Source organism: Bactrocera tryoni, chromosome 3 (assembly GCF_016617805.1).
Source record: "Bactrocera tryoni isolate S06 chromosome 3, CSIRO_BtryS06_freeze2, whole genome shotgun sequence".
NCBI classification, from domain to species: Eukaryota; Metazoa; Arthropoda; class Insecta; order Diptera; family Tephritidae; genus Bactrocera; species Bactrocera tryoni.
In genome coordinates this window covers 75,158,150-75,183,613 of record NC_052501.1, presented here as the reverse complement: position 1 = coordinate 75,183,613, position 25,464 = coordinate 75,158,150, and the positions used below count along the sequence as shown (strand labels likewise).

Below are 25,464 nucleotides of genomic sequence, written 5' to 3'. Positions count from 1 at the left end.
CGCTGCGTCATGCCATTGCCGCTGCAGCCACTTTCGCCGCCCAAATCGGCAGGCTAAGCATTGAAGGCAAGGCAAGTCATTTTATGCTGAAGTAACGGCATTTTTAAGGCATTTTCCGTGCCTAAACTACAATTAAACGCAACAGCTAAGTAAACACTTATACAATCGGTTATATGTATGTATGTATATGTAAATATATATTTATATGCATATAGTAGCCGTGTACTATATGCGGTTTGTGCGTTGGCAACAACGTCATAGTCAAAATTTTCTTTCCTTTTTGTTTGCTTTTCTTTTTTTTTTTTGTTGTTTTATTTTCATTGTTTTTCCACTACTTCGCTTAAGAACTTGCTATTAAACAATTTTAGACACAAAATAATTGAAAAGAAAAATTTGTTGGAAAAAAGTGGCAGCGAAAAACCCGAAACAACAACTCAGCACTCGCTGGTATGTGTTTACAATTGAACTGATAAATTTTCATTTATTTTTCGATAACTTAATTTATGGCTTTTTTGCATTTCTCCTCACTTCACTCACACACACTCACAAGTTTTATGCGCTTTCTGACTTATAGCATTCATTCATTCATATTCACTCCACTACAACGGCAAATGGCTGGTTTATGATCACATTAAAATTTTGAATCAATAAATTGTTGTAATTTTTCAGCTAGCTGCCAGTCAGATGAATAGTAAAAATTTTGTAATTAAAAATATTTCATAATTAAATAAACAAAAATCGACTAGTGTTGGTGTAGATGCTGTGCTCGTAATGGGCGATGTAAGCAGTCAAATTTTTACATGAAAATTTTACGATTAAAAAAATTAATAAATTGAAAAAATTTATAAAATTGAAAAAATGGAATTAAAAAAAATTACAATATTTAATTATAAAAATTAATGAAATTTAAAAAAAATTAATAAAATTAAAAAAATTTGTATAAAAAAATAATAAGCAATAATTAAAGAAAATTTAAAAAAGTTAATGAATTAAAAATAATAATAATAAAAAATTTTAATTATTAAATTAATTAATGAAATTAAAAAATTAATAAAATAAAAAAAATTAATTAAAAAAAATTAAAAATACTAAATTAAACAAAAAATATTAATAAAATTAAAGAAAAATTATTGAAATTAAGAAAATATAATAAACAATTTTTTCTTTCAAAATTTAGCGAAGAAAAATTAATAAGTATTTAAAAAAAATTATAAAATTTGGAAAAATAAGAAATAAATAAAAAAATTATTAAAATTAAAACAAAAAAAAATTATGAAATTAAAGATAAGAATGAAAATTGAGTAATAATTAAAAAATTTAATTATTAAATTTCTTAATTTCAAACATTCCGAACGAAAAAAATTCAAAAGCTGAAAATTAATAATTTCAAAAACCAAGTTTTATTATTTTGATTAAAATATTTTTCAAAATTTCATGTTTTGGATATTTTATGTTTAGAACTTCTGAAAAATTTTATATACAGCGAAGAAAAATTAATAATTAATTAATAAAATTCAAGCAATTAACGGTAATTAAAAAAATTATTAGAATTAAAACAAAAACATTAATAAAAAATATTAAAATTAAAAAAATTTATGAAATTAAATAATTAATAAAATTAAAAAAATAATATAATTAAATAGTTATAATAATTCAAAAAGTGAAAAATTCAAAGCTAAAAAATAATTTCAAAAATGAGTTTTTTTAATGTCGCTTAAATTTTTTTTTTCAAAATTTTATGTTTTTGATTTTTTTTTTAATTTTTTGTAAATTTATTTTAATTATTATTAATAATTAATTAAAACATAATTAATAAAATTAAAGAATTTAAATTAATTAAAAATTTAAATTAATTAGAATTAGAATTAAAACAAAAACATTAATAAAAAATATTATAATTAAAAAAATTTATGAAATTAAATAATTAATAAAATTAAAAAATAAATATAATTAAAAAGTTATAATAATTCAAAAAGTGAAAAATTCAAAGCTAAAAAATAATTGCAAAAATGAGTTTTTTAAATTTTGCTTACATTTTTTTTTTCAAAATTTCATGTTTTTGAATTTTATGTAAATTTACTTTAACTATTATTAATTTTTTTTAGTTATTTGGAGTATTTTTGTATAATATTTGTTTTGAAACTACAATTTTCTGAAATTTGTTTTAATTTGATAATTTTTTTTCTTAAAATATTATATTTTTGATTTTGTTTTTAATTTCATTTAAAATTTTTAATTTTTTTTATTAATTATAGTATTATATTAAATATTTTTTTGAACTACAATTTTCTTCAAATTTTAGAAAAAACCACCGAAACTTTTCAAACTTGAGCTTGAAAAGTTTATCAAATTTTTTTCCAAATTCGAGTTTAAAAACTTTGTACATAACTCGTACCTTATTACCATTCAACTATAACTGAACTATAAAAAATCATTGAACTAAACAAGTTTTACCCCAAAAACGAAACTTTCACAATTCCTTACAAGCGCTTGCAGCGAGCTTTCGCAAAAAGCTTTAAGCTTTCACGCCAAAATCTCGAACCAAACCATTTTTGCGGCAAATCCTCACGCACGCCGACCGACTTGAGTATAGTGCCCTATATATCGCTACATACAACAAATATGAACGAAGAAAGTACAATTGCAATCGTAAGCAAATGAAGAAATTAAGAACAAATACCAAAAAAACAAAACGAATATGGAAGACAAGTGGATTAAGCATTTCGTTGTACAATTCTTACGTACGCAAAGAGAGCGAAATGAAATGAAACGAACTGTTACAAAATAATATATGGTAAAATGAATTGGATTGTTTTGGTTTATGTTGGATTGAATTCTTAAGGCAATCGCTTTTTGTTGTAGCCAGTTGTTGTTGTTGGTCGTGAAAAGAAGGGAAATGGCACAGAATACCGCAAGTCTAACAGAGTTTAAGTGAAGGCGCAATGCCGCGCCACGACGCGGTACTGTGCCGAACAGCAAGCTGAACGTGCGCCGCTTTTTATTGCCTTTTCGATAATATTCTTATTATTTTCTTTGCATTTCATTTTGCTTTATTTTGTTAGCCTTCTTTCTTTCTTTTTTTTTTTGGCAACGGTAGGTGGTGGTGGCAATGAAAGCCTGCCGAAGCGGTCGTAACGCTGTAGCAAAACTAATGGGAAATTCTTATTTCAGTCACGCTCGCCTGTTGGGCTGGCCAAAGTACATACATACATGCAGCTATGTACTCATCAGCGGCTACATTGCTTGTCTCTACTTCAATATTTATGTTTATACGAATGTATGTATGTGGGTATATAGGTGAAAGACGACGCCTGCCACCGCGCTAGCGGTATTAAAGCAATTTCCTGTTCGATGGAAAAAAAAACAGTACAAATATGAATGAAAGCATGAAATGTCTAACGTTTAAGCGGTGAGTAAAGTGAAATATGAATTTTGGGTCCATTAGAAAAATATACATAAGTCATTGACCTGCACGGTCTGGCCTGTGATAAGATTTACCGGAATTAAGTAGTAAAGCGCGCAGACTTCAAGTTCGGAAAGAAAAAGTTGTTGACTCAGAGCTCTCTATTTAGGCGCTCGTAGAAACGAAGAGACTTTTACAGCTGTAGAAATTGAAGCCTGAAAAACTGGGTTGCCACTAAAATTAGTTCGTTTTAATTTTGATATTGTTTCAAATAATCAAATTGGAGTCGATTTATTTTATTTCAACTTAATTCAATTCAATTCAATGTAATCCAATTCAATCTAACGCAATTCAATCCAATCCAATCCAATCCCATCTAATCCCATCCAATCCAATTCAGTTCAATTCAATTTGAACGGCGCTTGAGGAGGGCTCTTTGTATCTAAGAGAAAAATTGGACGCCTAACGGTCGATTATTGTAGATTTTCACTGCACTGTAGAGTGCGTCAGAGATTTCCAAGGGCATTACGCTCCTTTCGTTATGTCTTATATTCACAAAATTTGCCATTGGACGCAAAGAGTTGCACCCGATAAATGAATATAAACTCGAAATAGCCTCAAGGTACGTAATTACAATTCGAGACGTAGTAGTAATAAAAACCCGCAAATTTTCGGGATCCCGAAAATAAAATTCAAAAAACAAGTAACCACGTAGTTACATACAAGTTAGCATTTGAATACTAAAAATAAAAAATAAAATAATAGTAAATTAAATCCCGAAAAATTTCGGGATCCCGAAATTCAAATTCAAATACAAGCGTAGTTACAGACAGGTTAACATATGAATACTGCAAATTACTAAATCCCGAAAAATTTTCGGGATCTCGAAATTAAAATTTAAAAAAACAGTAAAAACGTAGTTATGTACATATGTATAAGCATATGAATACAACAAAAAAAAAATATTAAATCCCGAAAAATTTCGGGATCCCGAAATTCTAATTCAAATACAAACGTAGTTATGTACATACAAGTTAACATATGAATACTTCAAATTATTAAATACCGAAAATTTTCGGGACCCGAAATTAAAAGTAAAATTCAAAAAGCAAGTAAAACCATATGCAGCATATGACTACTAAAAATTAAAAAAAAAAAATATAATAAATCCCGAAAATTTTCGGGATCCCGAAATTAAAATTTATGATATTCTTTTCACATTTTTCAGAACGAATGTTTAAAGAACTGTGGAATTGTACTGGCAGCAGAGCCAAGAAACCAATTACCTTCATATAAGTAGTCTCAGTCTCTTTAAAATAGTCAGGGTTAGAGTTTTCAAGAGTAAAATTTGCTTCTGCTTTGCGCCTTCCGTCAGGGAAAAGATTCGAGAGCTCAGAATAGAGAGATCGACGACTTTCGGATGGTTATGAGCACTTATAGAAAAATCTCTGAAGTGAAAAGTAAAATTAAAAGCTTGGTTCTCAAGCGTTGGGCGTAAAAAGCAAGCCAAGTGGAGGTCATATATACTGGGCTATAATATATGTATGTATATGTACAATATACAACGGGATCGAAAATTAACGCAAAGGTACAAGAACAGTTGGAACTGTTGCTTTTTTATGTGATATGAAGAAGGGTTTTGAAAAGGAGTCTCGAAGGTACAAGATGATAGAACGACTTTTCTTTTATGCGATTTGAAAAAGTTGATGCAGACAGCTTCTAATATCTTCAAATAATTGAAAGAACTCTGCGTGAAATAACGAATATTTTATTTCTAACAAGCTTGAAATGAAATGAGTGGTGTTACAATGCTGAGTTATTGGAGAAGGAAGGAATATGAAGACAAAGGAGTCACTCGCCTCCTAGTTAAGCTGAAAGTTAACAGAAAAGCTAGAAGAGCTGCTATATCAATACTATATTTAATAAGGGTTAAAATGAAAACTGCTAATTTCTGCTTAAAATGAAAAAGAACCTTCAGAAAGTGGCAAATAATTCCATATAGGCAACTCTGCTGAAAACAAAATACCGTTATTCAGAGTTAATAACAAATAAAACTAAACCCAAACTGATAAAAAAGAAAAGCTGATAAGCAAGGAAAACAGTTAATATTACGGTAACTAATAAATGAAAATGAAGCCACAAGCTCATCATAAACTTTCGCATTTGATTATAGCCGAGCAATCAATCGACTCGATTTTCACTAAAGCACGAGCAGTTCGTTGAGAAATGACGGATTTTCCGAACTACTGCGATTGATATTAAATTGAGGCAATAAAAACGGGAGGCACACACACAAATATAAATATATATATTATAGATACTTATGCATACAAAGTTACATTTACATATATACATATGTCTGTATGTATGTATATATTTTCGTATTCGCTTTAGAAGTCAGCTACCCCATCAAGCGACTATTGCGCTACCCAAATCGCGCGCGCCAACGCGGCTTGGCCTATTTGTCCACCCTCTTTTGAAGGCAATAAAAAGGCATACATACATATATACACAAACAAATACATATGTGACAAACATACATATACCTACAATCATAACGAAATAATTTCCATTTAGAATTTGACTGGCATATCCAACGGTTACCCGTATACCGAAAAGAACTTATGAACATACAAACAAACCTTCCTGTCTTATAGCGATCTCATTACACTTTATGTGTATATATGTATGTAGGTGTATGTTTGTATATATGCATATATGTAAATGTGTAAAAATATGTAAATATTTTCGCAGTTTGCTTCGCATTCATTATTACTTATTGGAGTTGCGTTTGTCTATTCCCTTAGGTAATACAACTTTCATGTGTATATTTTCAATTTTATAGATCGACGGCACGAGCGCTCCGCTCGTTTAGTTCACTTGAAGCGATGTGCGACTCGGCGCATATTAATCTACCGCTACTTATTTGTTGTTATGGTATTCCCAGTTCAATCGTACTCTCGTTGTGTTATTAGTTATTGTCCTATTGAAAATAGCAAGCATAATTAGTTGCAAATATTGAGCTTTGATGGCAATAAAGAGTAGTTGAACTCTGACGGAGATGCTTTGAATGGCGCTTGGAAGGGTTGTACGACTAGGAAGAGCGGTCAAATTATCAGCGCTTTAAGGAGCTAGAAAAAATATTTAGCAGATATATTATGGTAGCATATGACCACTGAAAAATTTAAAAATTTCAATACCGAAATTTTTCGGGATCCCGAAAGTGAACTTCAAAAAACCAGTGGAAATATAGTTGCATAAAAGTTAGCATACGACTGCTGAAGAACAAGAAAAAAATTTAAATCCCTAAAATTTTCGGGATCCCGAAATGTAAAATCAAAAAACCAGTTAAAACGTAGCTAGTGACAAATTATTATATAATTATTGACAAATAAAAAAATTTAAACCACGACAATTTTCGGGATCCCGAAATTGAAATTCAAAAAAGCAGTACAAGTACAAGATTCCAAAAATTTTCGGAATTTAAATTTTTCTTATTTTTCAGCAATTACATGAAAGTTAGCATACGATTGCTGAAAAATAAGAATCATTTTAGTAAGTCCCGGAAATTTTCGGAATTCCGAAATTTAGGATCAAAAAACCAGTAAAAACGTTGTACATACCAATTAACATAAAACTTCTAAAACGTAAACAAACTTTTAATCCCGAAAATTTTCGGGATCCCGAAATATAAAATCAAAAAACCAGTTAAAACGTAGCTAGTGACAAGATATTATATAGTTATTGAAAAATAAAAAAACATCAAACAGCGAAAATTTTCGGGATCCCGAAATCGAAATTCAAAAATTCAGTACTAGTACAAGATTCCAAAAATTTTCGGAATTTAAATTTTTCTTATTTTTCAGCAGTTACATGAAAGTTTGCATACGATTGCTGAAAAATAAGAAAAAATTTAAGTCCCGAAAATTTTTGGAATTCCGAAATTTAAGTTGAAAAAACAGCAAAAACGCAGTTACATATGTACATACATATGTATATACATACATACATAAATGCCAATTAACATAAGACTTCTTAAAAATATAAAACTTTAAATCCCAAAAATTTTCGGGATCCCGAAATGTAAATACAAAAACCCATTAATGAAGTAGTTATATACCAATCAGCATAAGACTTCAGAAAATAAAAAAAACTTTAAATCCCGAAAATTTTCGGGATCCCGAAATTAAAATTCCAAAAACTATAAATACTTAAATTCACAAAATTACCAACTTTTTTCATTTTTTAACAAATTTTCTTCTATACTAAAAACAAAACTTCAAGGTATCCATTACCATGCCAACGACTGTTTGATTTAAATTGGCATTACCGTGGCTGTGTCTGAGCTGTAACGTATGACAATTACATTCGGCATACAGTTATGCCAATAACAATAACAATTATTATAATTATTATGCCACTGATGATAGCAACAATAACAAAAAGTATAACAACAAAAACTAACAAACATCAATAACAGTAATAGCAAATAATAATGACACCAAGAGAGAAAATGAGTAAATGGAGAAATAAAATATCGAATGAAAAGGTGAAAGCAAACTAAATGGAAATTCACACACACATACGCACATAAGGCTGTAAAATGTTTCTCTACTTGTATATCTATAAATGCGATTGTGTAGAACCATTTATTTGCGCGCAATTTTTCCAGCAATTAGTCTAATAACACGCATACACAATATACTCGTATGTATGTATGTACATACATATGTTTGTACTTGTATATTGCGAACACACAGACACCAGGATAACTAGCAGCAGAAATATGAAAATAATTAAGGTACAAATGGTTACCTGTCATGGGTACGCCTAGGTACAAAGTTATTGGTTAGTATGTAGTATATGGCGCCTGGATGTAGCATTGTTTATAAATGCTCATACACCAACCAATAGCACACATACAAAACTCGCTTTTACTTCGAGCGTAGTTATGCAATCACCATTTTATATCTTCTTATTGAGGTTATGTTATGACACGCAAGGTACACAATTATAACTGGGTATGCTCATATAATAAGTGAGACAGCTATTTAACGGCGTTCGCGAGCGTACATGCCAGGACTCACGTATGGTATTTCGGGATCCCGAAAATGTATTTCAGATTTTTCGGGATTCCAAAATTACAAGTTTTTTAAAAACAACATAATGGTAAATAGTAAAATATAATACATTACGAAAGTCACGAAAAAGTCGTAATAATATTTTCGGGATCCCGAAATGTTAAATTTTTTAAAACAGCATACTAGTAAAGGATCAAAAATTTGTGATCAAAAAAATTAAATCCCGTTCAGTCCCGAAAATTTTCGGGATTCGGAAATCAAAATTTTTATATTGTAAAATGCACAAACTGTATTTTTACTATATTTTTCTTACAAATACATCTTCAGTCCCGAAAATTTTCGAGATCCCGAAATCACAATTTTTTAATTTCAGGATTCTAATATGCAAAAACTGTATTTTTATGACATTTTTCTTACAATTACATGTTCAGTCCCGAAAATTTTCGAGATCCCGTAAACACAATTTTTAATCTTCGGGATTCTAAAATGCACAAAACTATATTTTATTATATATTTTAACAAATATGTATAGTATGTAATTTCTACAAGCAAAGTTCGCCTATGGCACCCAACAAGCGCCGCATTCAACAAACTTCTATGACAAATTGATGCCACTAGTTCCACGTAGCTGCTCCTACTCGCTTTGCGAAAGTACTGCTTTCACTACATCCTTTTCGTTGCGTATAGTATCTCTTCGTTATATTTTCCTGCGTCACCGCGACTTTTATTGGTTATTACCTGCCATCATATGAAATCGATATATGCAAATATGCTTTGATAGCTTCACAAGAAATCGCTTAGCAAGCAGAAATGCTTGATTTAATATGCAAAATGTAAATATTTTTTTGCTTTGTGCCAGCAATGCAAATTTAAAGCTTTTTGTGCTCGGTTGACAGTTCGATCTAATTACAAGGGGTCGGAGGGTCGTAAGTTGCGTTGCTTGCGAAAATTTACTATACGATATTTCAAAGATTTATGCAAGGTGACCGACCTTGCATAAGGACGTAATTGCGTAATTGCCTGGAAAATTTCAGCGATAAGGTTTCTTTTCTTACAACCTTTCATTACAAAAGACAGAGTTTTTGAGAGGAACTCTTGAATTTTTCGAGAGTGAGAGAAGAAGAGTTTATATGTAAGAAACTTATTTGCACTTGAAGGCTTTATCGTTGAAATTGAGTTTTTGACAAACATCATTTGCAGCGCTCAATCTCTTAACCTCAAATACTATGTAACCAAATTTCATATTTACTGCTTAGTTCATAAAGCAGTAGAGAATTACAGCATATAGTTGAACGAATGAAATGCGTTGTTTCTGCCAAATTTCAGTTTGAAGATTATAGAAGATGGATTATATTAAAAGTGAAATTAAAAAGTAGAATTCTTCTTTTCTGACCTGTGAGCGGAAAATCTGGAAACGTTCATAAATTTCAGGTCATCTATACAACTCTGATAGGTTATCTAACCATATATTCATATCCAATTAACACTAGTGGAAAGCATTCACTCTTCTTTCGAACCATGCTGAGTCTACTACAGTACTTCAGTCTGTATTGATTCTACTTTCAGTTCTTTAAATCGCTCGATTTCAGATCTTATCGATGGAATAAGATTAAAGAGAGAAAACCCGAAGATTGTTGAGCGCACTGTACTTACAAGTCTTTTGAAATATTTTTTGCTCAACAAGAAGCTCACGTGAGACCTAGAAAATTATTCTGAAGATTCGTGTTTGATCATCGCATTCAGATCTTACAAATTTTAAGCACTTATGCCCGGTTTCACAGTCCATACTTAAGTCGTGCCTAAATAAAATCTTAGCTAAGTATTGTTGCAAACTGAGTGGTCGTTTGCGTTTCACAGTCAATGCTCAATTTCTATACAATTTTATTATGATATATGGCAACGTTATGGGCAACATATGTTTTACAAATGTCATTCATAAAAATATGTTTGAAATATTTAAATTATAACAGACAATACATAAATTTGCGAGGAAAATTATATCAAAAATTGATGAAAACAACAAAAGAACCCCAAATTTCATCACTAGCGAGTCGGAGCACCTATGGGAACTGAAGGAAAAGTATAAGCTGTTATTGAGTGCAAACGAACGGACACTTGCCCTACGCTACGAAAGATGTCGCTGAAAATTTAAAGCAAATTCAAAACAAAAATCAGCTGTTATTTAAGCACTGCTTAAGCCTCCCCTTTTCAGTACTTAAGCATTACATAAGTATGAACTGTAAAACAATATTTTCCTGTTTTATCTTAAGTACAACATAAGTATGGACTGTGAAACCGGGCCTTAGGATTTCAAGAGCTCCGCTAGACCTTTGAATTCTTGATCATCGCATCCAGATCTTATAGATTTCAAGCACTTCGGATATCAAGCTCTGATAAATCTGTGAATTTTTGATCATCGCATCCAGATATTATAGATTTCTGGCACTTAGGACATCAAGAGCTTTGCTAGTCTTGTGAATTTTTCATGAAACATCCAGATCTTATAGATTTTGAGCACTTAAGATATCAAGAGCTCAGCTGGAACCGTGAACTTTTGAACATCGCATCCAGATCTTACAGATTGCAGGATGTCAAGAGCTCCGCTATGTATATTTTTGACTATAGCATTCAGATCATGAAGATTTTAAGCACTTAGGGACATCAAGAGTTCCGCTGGAACCGTGAACTTTTGATCATCGCATCCAGATCTTATAGATTTCAAGTACTTAGGATGTCAAGAGCTCCGCTGGACCTGTGTATTTTTGACTATGGCATCTAGATCATGAAGATTTCAAGCACTTAGGACTGTGAATTTTTGTCTATAGCGCCTATTTTAGGCATAAAGAATTCTTTTTTGCCGCCAATAAAGTTGGTAATGCATTTTACCACCGTCCACAAAATGTTTCCCATATCTTTCGGCCACATTTGGATTAAGTAAACTGTCACAATTTATATCTTCGCCAGCAGCTACGATTTTAGCGCAATTTTTCCGGCCATACGCCATGTCGCGTATTATTTATGAAAAACTAACGACTTCATATTTGATCGTAAATTTTTTATCTGACATTTTAATGCCGAGCATACTGAAAACAGCCAGCGCAATGAAAAGCCAAAAACGATTATGCCATACAGCTATGTACATATATAAAGTACACGTGCTGTGGCCGAAGCCGATAGAGACCGAGTGAACGTAGTCAGCAGTCAGCAGTCATGTCAGCATAAATTTACAGTTGGCGCGCAGATACCCTTATGATACCGGGAATATTTTGCCATAACTTCAGTGGGAGGCTGTGAGATATGTGTGCTTACACAGTTGGTGTTGTGAGTGCCACATATGGGGTTTGGGGAATCATAAAAATGCAACGTAACTGTACGCAATACGAACGCCATACACACGCACAAACACACACACAAGTTACAGTTATTATAAGTACACTTTTAGGTGGCGTTGCTTGTAGTATAAGCGCGCGTTGTGAGGAATTCGTTTATCAGCAAGCGCATATTTCGGACATTTATGTGCGCGCAACACAGCGCACCGCCACCAAAAGTGTGTGCATTGCACTTTGCATGTGGCAAACGCGCCAAAGCTTTTATTCAACCACCCAACACAGGCGCCGCGCGCGCTCGAAACTAAGCATTGCAGTGTATGTGCGCGGCCGAGCGCGTCGCCGCTGCCACCCGCACTCGAGTTGTTGCACACAGCACAATATGGCGTCGTTAATGGAATTATTAATGTCAAGTGGCAGGTTTTCGGAAATTTCGCCAACACGAGCGCGTAGTTGCTAACGCAGCGCCGGCGACAAGGTAAGGCAGCTAGCCTGCCGCGGTCAACAATTGAAGTGGCAAAAATGCAAGCGCTGGAAGTTTTCCGATTTTCAATAGCCAAAAATGTTTGAGGGCGCAACACAACAAGACTGTAGCGAAGGCACTACGTAGCATGCAGCGCGCTTATGAAGAAACTTAATGAAAGCGTATTGAGGCAGCGCGCGCGGTGTCAATCGTTGGCGTGCGAAACAAAAGTTCAGCCGCTGGCCAAAATGGTCAAGCAGTCAAGCAATAATTGTGTAGAGATGCAATGGTCAGCGCGTTTGGCCGCTACATCGTGCACTAGTGGTGAGTTAAGGCTGTTGGATGCCATGCGTCGCGGCGCGCGGCATTGTACTTGGCGCGCCGCCCGCGCTCATGTTAATTAATTTCGTTTTTTCACTTATTGCCATTTTTGTTTCTGCCTGGCAATCGCAAGTTAATGCATTTTCAACTCGTCGCTGAGCTGGCATACATGTATGGTTGTGTTCGAGTGACGCGCTGCAATCAAAGATGGTTGCCTGCAGCGGCGATTTGCATTCGCTAGCAAAAGCAAAAGGTTATGCCCGCAGTGGGGAGGCAGGCAGCCATCGATATGTGGCAGCAACTGACAAGCAGATGGGCAAATGCATCAAAGCAGATAACTTAAAAATGAATTTGAAAGCGCATACATACACAAACACATGTACATATATACACACGTACATATATACAAATACATGTATACACACATGCTTTTATATATGCCATTTATTGGCTTGCCTGCAACCACTTTTTCTAGCGAATTTTCATCAGCCAAAAGTAGTTAAGGCGACGGCTGCTGGCGTCGCGCGGCATTGCGGCGGTGTGGCGGTGTGGCCAACTGTACAGAATGCGCTTCGTGGCGCCCAAAGTGAAATTATGTGCGTCTGTCTGTCGATTTGCTTAATATGCAGTTGCGGATTCTTGCGTCTAATGGCTTAAATAAAAACAAACGAATTTCGCTAATGACGGTTGCTGGAAGCGAATTCGATTTTATTTATTTTTTGTGGATTTTCTGAATTTTATGGTGCATAATAAAATTGTGCGGCTTTAAATTATTAATTTAAAATAATTCTGTAAATTAATACACTCGTATTATTTCAGATGAAAATTAAGATAAACTCAAATAATTTCATCTTTTTTTTTAATTTTGAATTTTTTAAAATTAAAAGCTGCATTATATTTGGCAAAGGTGTATTATTAAATTATTCGAAATATTAAAAATTATGAATTATTCGAAATATTCAAAATTATTCGAAATGTTCAAAAATTTTCTTAAATTTCAAAATGCAGTTTTTAAAACTTTCAAAAATTTCAAAATTTCAAAATTGTCCGAAATTTTCAAAATTATTCTAAAATTTCAAAATTGTCCGAAATTTTCAAAATTGTTCGAAAATTTTGAAATTTCGAAAAATTCGAAAATTCCAAAAACTAAAATACTACAAAAAAAGTTATAAAAGTTAACTTGACACAAAACCGAGTATTGAAAATGTTTTCGAATTTCGCTAATATAATATTTAAACATTTTTCGAAAGTAAAAAAAAATATTTTTCATCAGTCTAATATCTTGCGACTACAAAAGTTAGCAATTTTCTCGTTTTTTAACTTAAAAAGCAGTTTGAAATTAAAAAATTATTTTGAAACAATTTCAAAATTATTCAAAAATTTCAAACTCTTCGAAAATGCCAAACAAAAAAGACTATAAAATTTAGTTATAAAAGTTATCCTGGTACAAAACCGAGTTTTGAAATGTTTTCAACAGAACATGCTGTTTTCAAAAATTTCAAAATTTTTCGAAATTTAAAAAATATACATATATGTATTTTTTCAAGACAACTTTCAATATCTTGCTTAAACACACAAGTTTTGAAGTTTTTTTTTAACTTAAAATGCAGTTTGAAACTAAAAATTTAGTTTTTGAAACTTTCAAAATTTTTCGAAAATACAAAAAGAAAATAATATTTCAGTTGATTATGTCGCTTGAGACCACAAAACTGTGTTATAATAACATATAGTTTGCTAAAAACCGGTTTCCATGAATATTCTGAACTGTAAGTACAGTTTTTTATTTTCTGTCCTAAAATTTTCTGAATTTTGAAATTAAATATTTCCGCTGTTTATGTCCCCTGATACCGCAAAAAATAGACATAAAAGTCAAAAATTGGCTAAAAAGGCATTTGGAACTCATTTTAAACTGAAAATAGTTTTCGAAAATTCGATTTCGTTTTTTAATCTGAAAAAAAGCATATTTTAGTTGTTTATCGCCAAGTGCAACCGCAACAATTAGTACAAAAGCATTAAAATAAATTTCGAAATTTTGTGTGAATCACTAAAAATAAACTTAAGTTGTTTTTGACTCATGTGACCGCAGAAATAAATTATAAAAACATTAATTTACAGAGGAAGTGAATTTCAAGCATGTTTTGGTTTGAAAAAGCAGTTTTTGAAAATTTAATTTTTTTCGAAAATCCAAACAAACATTAGAAAAGAATTACAATGCTTAAAACTGGAACTACATGCATGTTTTGAACTGAAAAGACAGGACAGTTTTTGTATATTCTAATATTTTTCGAATTTCGAAATATAATATTTCAGCTGTTTATCGCAACTTGAGGCCACAAAAATGAATATACAAGTATAAACAAATTTAGAACTTGTTTTGAACTAAAAATGCGGTTTTTGAAAAACTTTATTCCTTTTTTGCAATTTCGAAAACAAAATATTTTAGCAACTCAGAGCCACGTGCGACTACAATATATTTTGTGAAGCTATTTAAGGCCGCGTAGGACCACTACAGTTTCTACAAAAGCAGTAAATTGCTCAAAACCCGCATAATAAACTTGTTTTGATAAAAAAAAAAACCTGTTTTCGAAAATTTCGAAATTTTGTGGGAATTTCTGGGTATAGATTTCATTTGAGCCATAGGCAATGAGACCACATGAGCACTTATAAACACATTCCATTGGCTAATACGCAAATTGCAAATATATTTTGTACTGAAAATGCAGTTTTTAAAATTTTCAAAATTTTGAAAATGCCATGATTGGGTCATGACTCATAAAAATAGAAAATGTTGACCTTTCAGCGCAAAAATGTCAGACTTAGTTACAAATTCTGTATAAGAATTAACGGATAAAAAATTTGATTCTCGAAAAATTTCGAAAATTTGAAAATTCCACGAAGGTGCCACGAAATAAAAAAAAATAAAAAAAAGTTGGCCCTTCAGCGCAAAAATAATTGAATTTGTTACACATTTTGTGTAAGAAAAATTTAATTTTCGAAAATTGTTCGAAAGCTTTTTTTCGAAGTTTTTCAAAAATAGAAAAAGTTTACATTTCCACGCAAAAATCTCAGAATTTGCCACAAATTTTGCATAAGAATTCACGATTAAAAAATTTGATTTTCGAAAATTTTCTAAATTTTGAAAATTCCACGAAGGTGCCATGACTCATAAAAATAGAAAAAGTTGACCTTTCAGCGCAAAAATATCAGCACTTTTTACAAATTTTTTGCATAAAAATTAAAAAAATTGATTTTCGAAAATTTTTGAAATTTTAAAAATTCAATGAAGGAAGAAAAGTAGAATTTCTTACAAATTTTGTATAAAAATTCTTAAATTTCGGTTGAAAATTTTGATTTTCGAAAATTGTTCGAAAAAAATTTTTTCGAAGTTTTTCAAAATCCACGAAGGGATGCTATGACTCACAAAAATAGAAAAAGTTGGTCTTGCAGCGCAAAAATCTCAGAATTTGTTACAAATTTTGTATAGAAAATTAAATAATTTGATATTCGAAAATTATTCCAAAAAAAATTTCGAAGATTTTCAACAACAAAATTTTAACAATCACGTAACAATAACACGAAATGGCCTGAAATTTACTACAAATAGCTTGGGCAAATGTGTACCGATAATGAAACAATTATGTGGTACTTCAACGCTTTGCTAAAATACCGTTAACAGTTCTGGAATCAACCATTGATGGCTTTAATGAATTTTTAGGCGCGTAAAAAGCAAAGTTATTATACCCCAGAGGACCACAAAAAGCACATAAATTCGAATAAAAGCGCAATAAAATTGGAACAAATGACAGACCTCGAAGAGCAAATAGAAAGAAATGAAGAAAAAGAAGAGAAAAGAGGGACATAAGACATAAAGATATATTTACTAACAAACAATGCATACGATTGTGTATATACATATGTATTCCTTCAAAAGACAAAGCAAAGTGAAATATCAAAATCAAGGGCTACTCCTCCTTCAGTCTAATATCCGCTAAATGCCACATAATAGCCAAGCCAAGCGAACGCTTATCGCCAGCAAACAGTCTCAGCCGGTTTTTTTTCTGCATGTGTCTAGATGATAACGGAAAATAATAAACCAAAAGGATGTGACTTAGTCGACAGGCGCAAGCGAGGAATAAGTAAAGAAAATCCACTGTCTTTAAGGGCGCAACAAAGTACCGCTATACGCACACAATACACGCCGAACGCCTTTAAGCGTCTTAGACTGACTTGCAATGCCATAGTGCCGCCTTTGACGCGTGGCTACGCATAAGTAAGAACCATAAGCGCCTACACGTATGCTACAAGGAAGTGTTGTTCAGAAGCCGTTGCAATGCCAGAAAAGCATGCGCTACGCCTACAAACTGCCCACCCAACTACATGTATGCGTACGTGCCTCTATTGCGGCATATCCATAACAAGATGCGGGTCTAAACAACCGCCCATGTGTGGATTAGATGGCATACTGTTAGGCGCGCACACGACATGGATATGTGGCGCTGCCACAAACTGTCAACGAGTGCGCCTAAAGGTATGCTAGACAAGCAAAAAATAGAAAATAAAAATTTAGAAGGAGCAGAGGAAGCAAAAATTAAACGATTGCTCTTCAACACGACGCGACACGACAACAGCGAACAGTTAACGACATTGAGCGCGCCACCGAACAGCCGTGAGTGAGTGAGTGTGCGTTGGATTTTGAGTGTAAAGCTTTAAGCGAGTAAAATGTTGCCACACTCAGCAGCATCCCTCGCCAGCAAGCAGGCTGCCCGCTGTTGCGACAACTAAAAGTATGCAACAGTCGGTTTTCAACATAGCTTTGTAGCATATATAGAACACGTACACACTCACACATACACACTCATCAGCTAAGAGGCAAAACGTCAAATTAAGAGCATTCGCTAAGACATTAACGAGCACAGAGAAGCACCTACTTGAGTGCTACCATAGCATTGGGCAAGGAATGAAGCCAGACCGCACCGACAGATACATGCTGGCTGTGGCTGTGGCGCTGGCTGTGGCATAAGATAAAGTAAGTATAAAAAGATTATGCTCGTTAGGCGCGTTTAAGTTGAACCGGAGGCATTTACGCTGCGCTGTGCATGCCTATGCGCCTAAAAGTGTGCTATGCCATACACAGATTTTTATATATATTAACACACATACATTCGTTTGTAAATATATATGCGTTTTGCTGCGAATTTCGCCATATGCGTTGTTGCTCAGCATAATTTGGCGTATGTTTGTTGTGAGAGCATTGCATACTTGTTGGCGCGCTGGCTTCGAGTGCGCACTAATGCTTACATATATACAGAAAACAATGCATAGCGTGGCGTGTGGCCATTAGTTGGTGATTTTGCAATATTTGAGAGTGCTGCCAGCTTGTTACGAAAATTGTGTTGAACATAAAAATTACGAATATACAAAAAGAAGGATATAATGGTATTTTTAAAATGCAGTGTACATTTTTAGGCGCATTTAGTAAAAAAAAATTTTATCAGACCGTCTATATACCACTATACTTGTTTTAGTTTATTTACTTGAAGCAAGCATACATTTAGACGCAGTTAAACATTACTTGATGATTTTGGAGCGATTGAAGGTGCTACCAGCTTGTTACGAAAATTATGTTAAAAACAGAAATTAAGAAAATGCTAAATTAAAGCGTAACGGTATTTTTTAATAAACGTGGTATGCTTTCAGGCGCATTTAATAAAAAAAAAATTATTGAAAAATTGTAGCAACATTTAAACGTTAAACTATACGTATTTATACTACTATTTACTATTTTCATTTTATTTACTTGTAGCAAGCATACATTTAGGCGCAGCTGCTTATCGCTGAAAGTAACACCGCTTGCCAGCTAAATATATGCATGTTTTATTCTAAATGTTATCTTAACTCAGCAGCAATATTTGTTTACCACTAAAAACATTTTTTATCAACAGCTAGTCTGCATTTAGGCGCATTTGCTTATCACAAAATACGATTATTAAGCGCAAATAAAATACTATCTAAACATTATTTTTCATAACGCTAACGCTATCAGCGTTTAGTGTGCGCGCTGCATGTACGAAATTCTCGAACAGATGAAAATCGATTTTTAACAACCCCTAAAAGCAGGCAATGCATGCCATTATCAGTTGTGGCACAGGAAAACAACTTCACTACGCCGAAAACGCCGGCGTTCGCATGTCGAAAACAGCGAACGGTAAATGTTTGCTATTGTTGTTGGCGATTTGTTGTTGTTTTCATAATTTCTTGTTGTTTTTGGTAATTGATTGTTGTTGTTGGTAATTTCTTCTTTCTTCTTGATGATTATTTGTTGTTTTTGTTGGCGTTGCGCGTTGACAAACGCCATTTGCCGAAAATTGTCACTATTTGGAGTAGCAATAAGGCGAAAACTCGCAACTATTTGTTGACAACAATAACAAAAAACACACAGCAGCGTAAATGTGCGAAGAAATTACAAAAAAATGCAAAATCATACGCGAGCAATTATTTGAAAAATATAAAAAAAATCATTTCTGCGCAACTTTTCACACTCCAACGAAACTTTTTTCTGCCAGTAAACACCGTTCGCTTTTCTTGCCACACTTTTATCACTTACATCTATGTAGAGGTGTATGTATGTATGTATATAAAAATAAATTTGGTCGAAACTTACCCTTGCATGCAGATGTGCATCCGCTTCGCCCGGCTGTTGTACGCCCGTACGTATCTTCTTGTTTTGCGGTCCATCACTTATACCGCCACCACCTCCGCCGCCGCCACCACCGCTGCCGCCACCACCGCTGCCATTGCTGGCGCCGTTATATGGCATTGTGGTCGCCGTTGCGAAGTTGATGTCGGTGATGGTTTGTTGGTGAATTATTTTGGCGACGTTTATTGGACCGGGGGGTGAAATAAAGTATTCCAGCGCTACTGCTGAACGCGGTACAACGCGACCGAACAAAAATTGGAGTTTAGTTGGCGTAGACGCTGCGCGGTGCGGCGCTTAGCAATGGGATTAATTGGCTTTAGCTTTAGCTCTGGCTGACTGACTGGCTGACTGACTGGCTGGCTGACGGCCTAAATGCTTGGCTGTCGAGCTTTAGCGCTTTGCTTCCGCTTTTTGCTGGCTCAAGACGCGACTTCTTTATCGCGTTTTTTCGGTTGGTTTTCTTGCGTAGCGTGCACTTATTTTGGCAGCGCTTGCTTTTCGATAATTTCAATAAATATTCCGCACTGAGAATTTTCCACCTTTCCTTATTACACGTTATTTTCAACTACGTTTTGGTGCGTCTTCTTCGTTGTCTGCGTTTTTACATGCAATTTCAGCACTTGGTTCTTCTTGCTTGTGGCGAACTCTTTTGTCGTTGGTATAACAGGTCGGTTGGTATCTGGTATTGGTTTGCTGTTGGCGTTGCTGCTGTTGCTGCTAGTGCCACCTTTGTCTGCTTGCTTGTTTGCTTATACGAATCAGCTGTTTTGCGCAAGTACGGCGATACCAGCAAGGAGAGAGAGAGAGCAAGCGAAAAAGAGAGAAAAAACGAAAAATATGTTTATTAGATTTCATTATGGCTTGCTGTTACCATATTATTTTGGTTATTTGGAAATTAAATATAAGAATTGTGAAATAAATATTTAAAGAGTGACTAAAAGCTTATATAGTAGAAACCGAAACCGAAACCGTTATTAATAAAAAAAAATTGAAAAAACGTTAACTACGCTTACAACGAAACTAAAATACCCTTTACAGACGCATTTTTTATAGCATAAAGGGTATAAAAAGATGTTTAACTTGATTTTGATCGTTCAGTTTGTATGGCAGCTATATGCTATAGTGGTTCGATCTGCACCATATGTTCGGATATTGTGGTGTTGCCATATGCAATAATTTATGCCAAATTTCGTGCAGATATCTTGTCAAATAAAAAAGTTTTCCATACAGAACTTTATTTTGAGGGGTCAATTTGTATGGCAGCTATATGCTATAATGATCCGATCTGAACAATTTCTTCAAAGATTGCACTATTGTCTTAGACAATAACCCATGCCAGATTTCTTGAAGATATATTGTCAAATAAAAAAGTTTTCCATACAAGAACTTAGTTTTGATGGTTCAATTTGTATGGCAGCTATCCGCTATAGTAATCCGATCTGAACAATTTCTTCGGAGAATGTACTATTGTCTTAGATAATAACCTACGCCAGATTTCGTGAAGATATCTTGTCAAATAAAAAAGTTTTCCATACAGAACTTTATTTTGAGGCGTCAATTCGTATGGCAGCTATATGCTATAGTAATCCGATCTGAACAATTTCTTCGGAGATTGCTTTATTTTCTTAGATAATAACCCATGGAAGATTTCGTGAAGATATCTCGTCAAATTAGAAAGTTTTCCATACAAGAACTTGATTTTATCGTTCAGTTTGTATGGCAACTACATGCTATAGTGATCCGATCTGTACAATTTCTTCAGAGATTTTACTATTGGCTTAGATAATAGACTGTGCCAGATTTCATGAAGATATCTCGTCAAAATAGAAAGTTTTCCATACAAGAACTTGATTTCAATCGTTCAGTTTGTATGGCAGCTATCCGCTATAGCAATCCGATCTGAACAATTTCTTCGGAGAATGTACTATTGTTTTAGATAATAACCCACGCGAGATTTCGTGTAGATATCTTGTCAAATAAAAAAGTTTTCCATACAGAACTTTATTTTGAGGCGTCACTTCGATTTTATGCTATATTAACCGATCTGAAAACCACCATTGGAACTCCATAGAGAAACTCCTATAATTCCTTTCGAACTTTTTTTCAAATTAAAAGTTTGCGAAATCCGCTAAAGTACCGTGAACAATATTTTCAATTATTTTACTCAGATTTTATGCCATTTCACAACATGTTTGTTTTCTATAAAAGAACTTAGTTTAGACAAATAAAAAAGTTTTCCATACAAGAATTTGCTCCTGATCAGCCAGTTTGCATTCCAACTATACTATGTTGGCGGCTTCAGTGAACCAAAGAGTGCAGGTTACAACGAGAAAGTGAATTCCAGAAATAATTCTCAAAGTTATTAGCTGGGAAAGAAGCTAGTTAATGTTACTAAAGCGTAGGATCCCCAAAAAAAGTTCACTGAGTTGTCTACGAGAAACCGATTCTGCTCTTCTTAAGCGCTCTGACAGAGAGAATATAGTGAAAGACCCACATCTAATCGTGGAAACTTCATTTTTGAGCTAGCACTTCGATTTTATGCATTAGAAACCACCAGGAACTCCATAGAAAAACTCCTATAATTTCTTTCGAAGTTTTTTCAAACCAAAAGTTTGCGAAAATTGCTAAGTACCGTGCAATATTTTCAATTATTTTACTCACTTTTATGCACACAACATGTTTCTTTGAATTTTCTGGAACAAATTTTGTAGTTTGTTTTAGATGTTTTATAATTTTTTCAACACAAAATTTTGTTTTCGAAAGGAAATACTAAAATTTAAAGGAAAAAAAATGTCTTCAACATTTCAAAATAATCGTACTCACTTACGTTTTAGTTGTGGATTACTGCGGATTTGAAATTTTAATAGTTTAAAAATAAAGTGAATTTCACTTTCACTGAGTCACACTTAATTCTCGAGATCACAGATGTCTCAGAATTAGTAGTCTGCATCAGATAATAAGCTCAAAAACTCTAGTTGAGTTAGAAGATGAGATCTCAGAGGTCTAAGTATATGGATTCCATTGAAGTTTGAAGATGAGATCTCAGAAATCTAAGAAGTCGATGCCATTGTGATATCGGATCGAAAACTGTTCTAGAAAGGAGTCAATCTGCAATCGAGACCAGTAGTCTCCATCAGAAAGCAAGCTCAAAACTACTACTTGAGTTTGAATATGAGATCTCAGAGATCTAAGAAAATTCGAATTCGAATCGATCGAATAAAATTCAAAAAATGAGTCAGTCTGCAATTTTCAGATCAAAACGGTCTCAGAAAATAGATTAGATCACAGGTGTTTCAAGAATTTCAAACCCAGTCGCAACTCGGACCTTTTAAGTGTGAGTGCCGCTTGACTCTGAGATCACAAACGTCTCGGGAACTGCAGTCTGACCCATAAGACAAGATCGAAAAGTACGAGTTTTGTTGAAAAATAAGAACAAAAAAGTCTCTGAACGCACTTGTGATCCAAACTCTATGTTAGGAGTATGATCCAGAAGATCTTGCCTACAAATCTTAAATTATAGATATTTTTATAGAATTTTTTAAAAATATAAACAGTACCGAATATGCCACAAGGAACCTCGCAGGCACTTCAAAAGTTGTCTAAACATTGCCATACAGATAAGAACCCACAGCGGTGACACTATGTGAGACAAGATTAACTAAGCAACCAATATAGAATTCCGGGTATCTAACCACTTTCTCATACAACACACAAGCTTGAATTTTGTGGGTCACAAAGACCACAAGCATGTTGAAACACTCGTCAGCCAAAAGTATGAAAACAAAACGATTATAATTTCTAACAATTTTGAACTTAAAACCTGTGGTCTTTCAAAGCCTTAATAAAGCTACCTTCTTTCAGCTTTCGAACATCCCCGAAACACTCATACCTCGAATTAAATACTGCCAGGTCAAGCACTTCAGCTACACAACTCAAGGTAAAACATCATTGAAGGAACCACATTAATTTTCTAACGAAAAACTATGCATTTTCCACACACACCTTCGACGCCGACGGAAAACGGCCAAAGGAAAAGCGCTACACAGCTAAATGAAATATGCTTTGTAGCAGTCAGGCAACATTCAAGTGGCCGCACACAGCAAAGCAGACGATAATTACAAAATAAATGAAAGCAAAACATTGCCTAGACGACAAAGCAAAAGCGAAAAGCGCGATGAAAATGCACAAGAGGTAACCAACTAACCGAAGGAGGGCGGATGGTGCAAACAACAAACCGAAGCAGACGCAGAAACCACCCTTCAACGATGGCCGGAAGGTACACAAGGCGCGGAGCTTACAGCATAAAAGCGGGGGGGATATACCAAACGCACTGAAATAAACTAGTAAATAGTAATAACTTCAGATAGGCGGAAAATGAGGGAAATGCTACAAAGCAAATAACGCAAAAGTGGAAAAAAGGGGAGAGCGAAAACAAGCACCGTTAACGGGTGGCTGAGGTGAGCGCAAGCAGCTTTTCCATTTAAAGCAGGCAAAAGTGGGTGTAATTTGGAAAAGCGCTGCGTCGCATGAGCAGGTTTTGGCGGGGGTAGTGTAGTGAAAGCAGCGCGAATAGCGAGACAAACAAGCGACAGAAAAGTGATTAGAAGCGAAGGAGAATGCGAATGCATAGATGGGATTGATGGATGATGGATAGTTGGTTTGTGAGTTCGGGCAAAGAACGGAGTACAAAATGGGTCTTTGGTATTAACAGACACATATGGTACGCACTCATACATACATACATAACTGTAAGAACTGATAGCAGGATGTGGTGAAGAGGAAGAGAAAAAGCACGAAAGCGTGTTAGGGGAAACGGGTAACAGTAATAGTTTGTTTGTATGTGTTTTGGGTATGATTATAGGTTAATTCAACAACGTTGTTGGTTGGAAGGTTTGAAAAAAATGAAGAAATGCATTGTTGTAACTAAAGCTTAGATGAATGATTGCTTGAAAGAAAGATTGTTTGAATGAGTGATTGCTTGAATGAATGATTGCTTGAATGAATGATGGTTTGAATGTAAGATTGCTAGAATGAATTTTTATTTGAAAACATTCAGCATTTCTCTTAGAGTTCTTGATATTCGACTAAACGACAAACCACATTAACCGGATAGCGCATTATTCGAATAATATTCGGCTTGCAGTATCGGGATTGTCGTAAATCGTCGACTATTCGACGACAACTTATTGTTGTCGTCTAATCGAATAGTATTAATCGCTTAGTACTCAAACGAACGGGTATAAACCGGATATTAGAATAGTCGGTTTTCAAATTATTCGAATAATTTTAAGAACCCTAGTTTCAATATAAGGTTAACCAACAGTGTGCTTTACAGAACTATTTTCAGTAAGTGTAGACAAATCTACTAAAGATAAGCGGTAAGTTGTGGAAGAATAAACAAAATACACTTTAATAATATCGATAGTTGCATATGGACAACGGTAAATTGGATTTCATATGAAAGAGAAACGGTGTGTTTCAACAGTTAAGGCGATTTTTTTTTAATTGGAAGGTTAGTGAAATAGTTTTGAATTTTATGTCAAATCATTCCTTTTTGAAAAATTTTATAAATAGTGTTAAACTTTATTGCCTTGGAAAATAATATTTTTTGGATTTCTTGAAGATATCTTATCAAATAAAAAAGTTTTCCATACAAGAACTTGAGTTTTATCCGTTAGTTTGTATGGCAGCTATATGTTATAGTCGTCGGATCTGTAAAATTTCTTCGAATATTATAACTTTAGCTTAGAGAGTAGTCTATGCCAAACTTTGTCACGTTATCTTAGCAAATAAAAAAGTTTTCCTTACAAGAACTTTGATTTGGATGGGTCAGTTTGTATGGCAGCTATAGGTAATAGTGGTCGGATCTGGACCATTTGTGCGAAGCTTGCACCTTTAACTTAGAGAGTAGTCTGTACCGAATTTCGGACAGATAGCTTGCCAAATAAAAAATTTTTCCATACAAGGACTTGAATTTTTTATTCAGTTTGTATGGCAGCTATATGCTTTGGTGGTCCGATATCAACCATTTTTGTGCAGATTGTACCTTTGCCTTGGACAGTTCTCTTTGCCGAATTTCGTACAGATATTTTGTCAAATAAACAAGTTTTCCATACAAGATGTTATTTTAGGCGCTCATCTGCTCCAAGTTTCGTAAAGATACAATTTCAAAA

At 33.8% G+C, this 25,464-nt stretch overlaps 1 protein-coding gene across 1 annotated transcript in view; it reads right to left on the bottom strand.

Annotated features, from left to right (window-relative positions):
• LOC120771104 (heterogeneous nuclear ribonucleoprotein L) overlaps positions 1–25,464 on the bottom strand; it is a 300,298-nt gene that overhangs the window by 260,712 nt on the left and 14,122 nt on the right. The window contains 1 exon segment of the mRNA XM_040098946.1: positions 19,256–20,053. Coding sequence (XP_039954880.1) covers positions 19,256–19,411 — 156 coding nt within the window. The 5' untranslated portion in view covers positions 19,412–20,053.